General features: G+C 43.2%; 1 protein-coding gene across 1 annotated transcript; it reads left to right on the top strand.

Annotated features, from left to right (window-relative positions):
- The first annotated feature begins 2,408 nt into the window (after window positions 1-2,408).
- Window positions 2,409-3,353, top strand: LOC122079820. The gene has a single exon (XM_042646558.1). The coding sequence runs from the start codon at window positions 2,409-2,411 to the stop codon at window positions 3,351-3,353; it is 945 nt and encodes a 314-aa protein (XP_042502492.1).
- Window positions 3,354-3,585: the final 232 nt, after the last annotated feature.

Here is a 3,585-nt window from a genome sequence, read left to right on the forward strand (position 1 = left end):
CTGTTGGTAAGGGTCGTAGCACGGGATGGTGAGAATCCTAATACCGCATGCTCCTATATGCAGTACGACTGCATAGTGCCACCGTGTCCCATACCACGGGCCACCAATGCATTCGTTTCCAAGCCGACCATGGCATCTAGTCTATCAAGGCATTATGCAACATGATGTACACATTCAACATATAACATCACATTCAATTTGCATTTGAAAAGTAAACATAGCATAAATGCACATCAAAGTGTGAAATGACTAATCTATATAGCATATTCATGATGACATGACTAAATTAGATATAGTTATATGAATGCCAAACAAATGCCTTGAAATAGGCCAAACGTCCTCTCTCTCCACTTACCTGTAGCGTATAAGGATTCCCGCTCGGTACGGGTGAGATCCGGAGCGAATCGGGTAGGATTTGGTGAACCTAACATAATTGAGTGGGGTTAGTACTTCACCATTTTAGAATCAAAATTAATGAAATCCGACGTCAAAATCGTGTTTAGAACGTCGAAAGAAGGTCCCACGTCCGATTTGGGCTCAATCGGACCAAAGAATCACATTCTGGCCACTCGGGTGGGTCACTCAGGTGGGTTGTCCACCCACCGGTCCAACCCGCCGGTTTGGGACCGGCGGGTAGGGACCCACCGGTAGGACCCGCCGGTCCTACCCACCGGTTTGGCCAGGGACCCCCTGGTCCTCTCGGGTGGGTGTCTCAGGTGGGTAGGGACCCACCGGTTGTACCCGCCGGTTTTGGCGGAAAAACCCCAGTTTCTTCTCATCTTCCTCCATTCCTTGGGGACCCAAATGGGGCTTTTCTCAACCCATTCCTCACACCTTTAAAGTCCTATAGGATGGTTCTACCTTAGATCTAAGTTAGATTCAAGTGAGGGAAACCATCTTACCTTCTTTGCTCAAGAATGACTTCAAACCCTCCAAATCACTTCCAACTCACAATGCTCCTTCTACCTCGTCAATATATCTTCAAATCCTTCAAGATCAACACATAAATCATCTATTAAGTCTTAGATTCATCATTTCAAAGGGTATTCACAAGATCTTAAGAAACCATACTCGAATCAAGGGTTTAAAGCTTGGATTTGGTGAATGTTCACAAAACCCAACTTTGCTTACCTCCAACTGTAGATCTAGAGTTGAGGATTACTCTCCCGGCACCGGAATGGCAAGATCGAGCTTCGGCGCCACTGAAATCCTCCCTTTCTTCCTCTTCCTTTCTTCTTCCCTTTCTTTTTCTCTCTCCTCTTTACTTTTCTCCCCAAACGTACGAGGGCAATAAATGGAAAGAAAAGAAGTCATAAAGCTTTATATACTATTCCTACTTAAGTGAATAGTGATGGATGGGTCACTCAGGTGGGTGGGTGTACCCACCTGACATACCCATCCGAGAGTCAAAACTTGGGATTTTGACCGGGCTCGGACCTCGGCTCAAACCCCACTCCAAGCATACATTGTAGCCTACGTATATATCTTAAAATACAGATATAATACCTGTTTATCCGTACATAGCCTTATGGTAGGTGCACGTACACGGTTTGGGCACTCCCGTCTCTTCTGGCACTGGCTCGGACTTGTCGGGCCAGCCGGTGTTTAAGGTCACCTGTGCCATCATAGCCCATAAGGAACCCGCTCTAACCTCCTCTGGCTCGGTTCCTGCATGGTTAAACCGGTTCAACCGCGAGATCAGACCGGGTTTGAGAAGCGGGATATTACAATCACTACCATGGAGAGATGGATGCAAAATTTTATATGGATAGGGGAGGTTGATTAGTCAAAGAAAATCACTGTTAAATGGGACATGTGCTGCAGGCCAAAGGAGGAAGGTGGGCTAGGGCTGCGAAGGTTGAGGGATATGAAAAAATCCATGCTCTGAAACCTGGCTTGGAGAATAAAACATGATGAATCGATTTCTTTTAATTTTTTTAAGGGTGCGATTCTTGAAGAAAAATGGCTCTCCCAGGGCTGGATATAGGGAGTCCTCCATCTGGCCTGGCATTAGGAAGGTTTGGAGAATAGACACAGAGAATGAGTGTTGGATGGTAAGGAATGGCAAGAAAATAAATTTCTAAAAAAATAAATGGATAAATAGCTCCTCTATCCAGGATCTAATTGAAGTGGGGGTCAGTGATGATCCGACTTTTATGGGGAAGACAGACAAATTTATTGAAAATTTCCAACGGAAATTGCCTCCTATTCAGTCAGCTAAGATGAATGATATCTTTAATTTGATTAAAAATATTAGACTCCCTATGTATGATTATGATGACAAGATTTTCTGGAAGTGCTTGCTAGATGGATCTTTCTCGGTCAAGTCAACTTGGGAGGAGATTAGAACTCGTAATCCTAAGGTTCCTTGGGAATCCTTGGTGTGGTGTAAAAATGTGTAGCCCAGAATGTCTATTTTTGGATGGCGGATGATCCATGGAAAGTTGCCCTCGAACGAGGTGGTGAGGTGGAAAGGCATCACTCTTACCTCTAAATGCAATTTATGTGGTGTGGATGAAGAATCCCTGGATCTTTTTAATATTGGATGGTCGCCTCCTTTATCCATTCCTATGCTTTTGCAATGGTGGAAAAAGGTGCTAAATTTGGCCTTTTGTAAGGAAGCCTGGGTGATGGGGATTGTTATTATGGCAGACAGTATCTGGAAAGAAAGAAACCTGAGAAGGCATGATGAAGTTCAGAGACACTCCAGGTATGTGTGCATTTCCATTATTGAGAAGTTAAAAAGGTGCAAACCAAATACTAAAGGAGCGATTAGATCCATGGCTAATATGATGTGCTGTAGAAAATTGGGGTTGATGGGGCAGGGAATTCCTGACAGACCAATATTAGATGTTCATTGGTGTAAGCCACAAGTAAACTGGGTCAAATTAAATTTTGACGGCAGCTCGATTGGAAATCCAGGGTTGCAGGGGATTGGCAGAGTTTTTAGAGATTGTTTGAGAAGAGTTCTGGGATCATATAAAATCTTTATGGGGGTTACAGGGGTGTTTCATGCTGAGATGGAAGGGCTCATGGAAGGTTTAATTCATGCTAGAGACTTGGGCTTTAACCAGCTCTGGGTTGAGCCTGACTCCTCTTCGGTTGTGATGTGGGTGCAGCAACGAAAGATCCCCTGGTTTGCAGCTCAACAGTGGGCTTTCCTAAAACCATATTTGGATGGGATTAATTGGAAAATATCTCACATTTTCAGAGAGGGGAATTCCATTGTGGATTTCTTAGCAAGAGATGCAGCCAAGACTGGGATTTCTAGATCAAATGTAAATTTCCTAGGTCATGTTGTGGAGCTTCTTAGCAGAGATGCTACTGGAAGACTGAGTTATAGATTCTGCTAATTTTTTTCCCTCTCCCTCTCCCTACTGATGGCAATACCGAAGGTGGGGGGCAGGGGAGGTTTAGCTTGGTTGCTTGTTGGTATAATTTCCTTTCTCTTTTTCATTTTAATAAAATTATCCTAAAAAAAAAAAAAAAAAAATATGGCCCATTTTTTACACAACTGAATAATTTAGGTGTTATAAGTATTTCATTTTGACTTTTAAAATTGAAATATTTTTTAATGGTTTAACT

Source organism: Macadamia integrifolia, chromosome 5, assembly GCF_013358625.1.
Source record: "Macadamia integrifolia cultivar HAES 741 chromosome 5, SCU_Mint_v3, whole genome shotgun sequence".
NCBI classification, from domain to species: Eukaryota; Viridiplantae; Streptophyta; class Magnoliopsida; order Proteales; family Proteaceae; genus Macadamia; species Macadamia integrifolia.

Coding starts and splice junctions, on each gene's coding strand:
- LOC122079820 (XM_042646558.1), top strand. CDS start 2,409: ATGTCTATTTTTGGATGGCGGATGATCCATGGAAAGTTGCCCTCGAAC.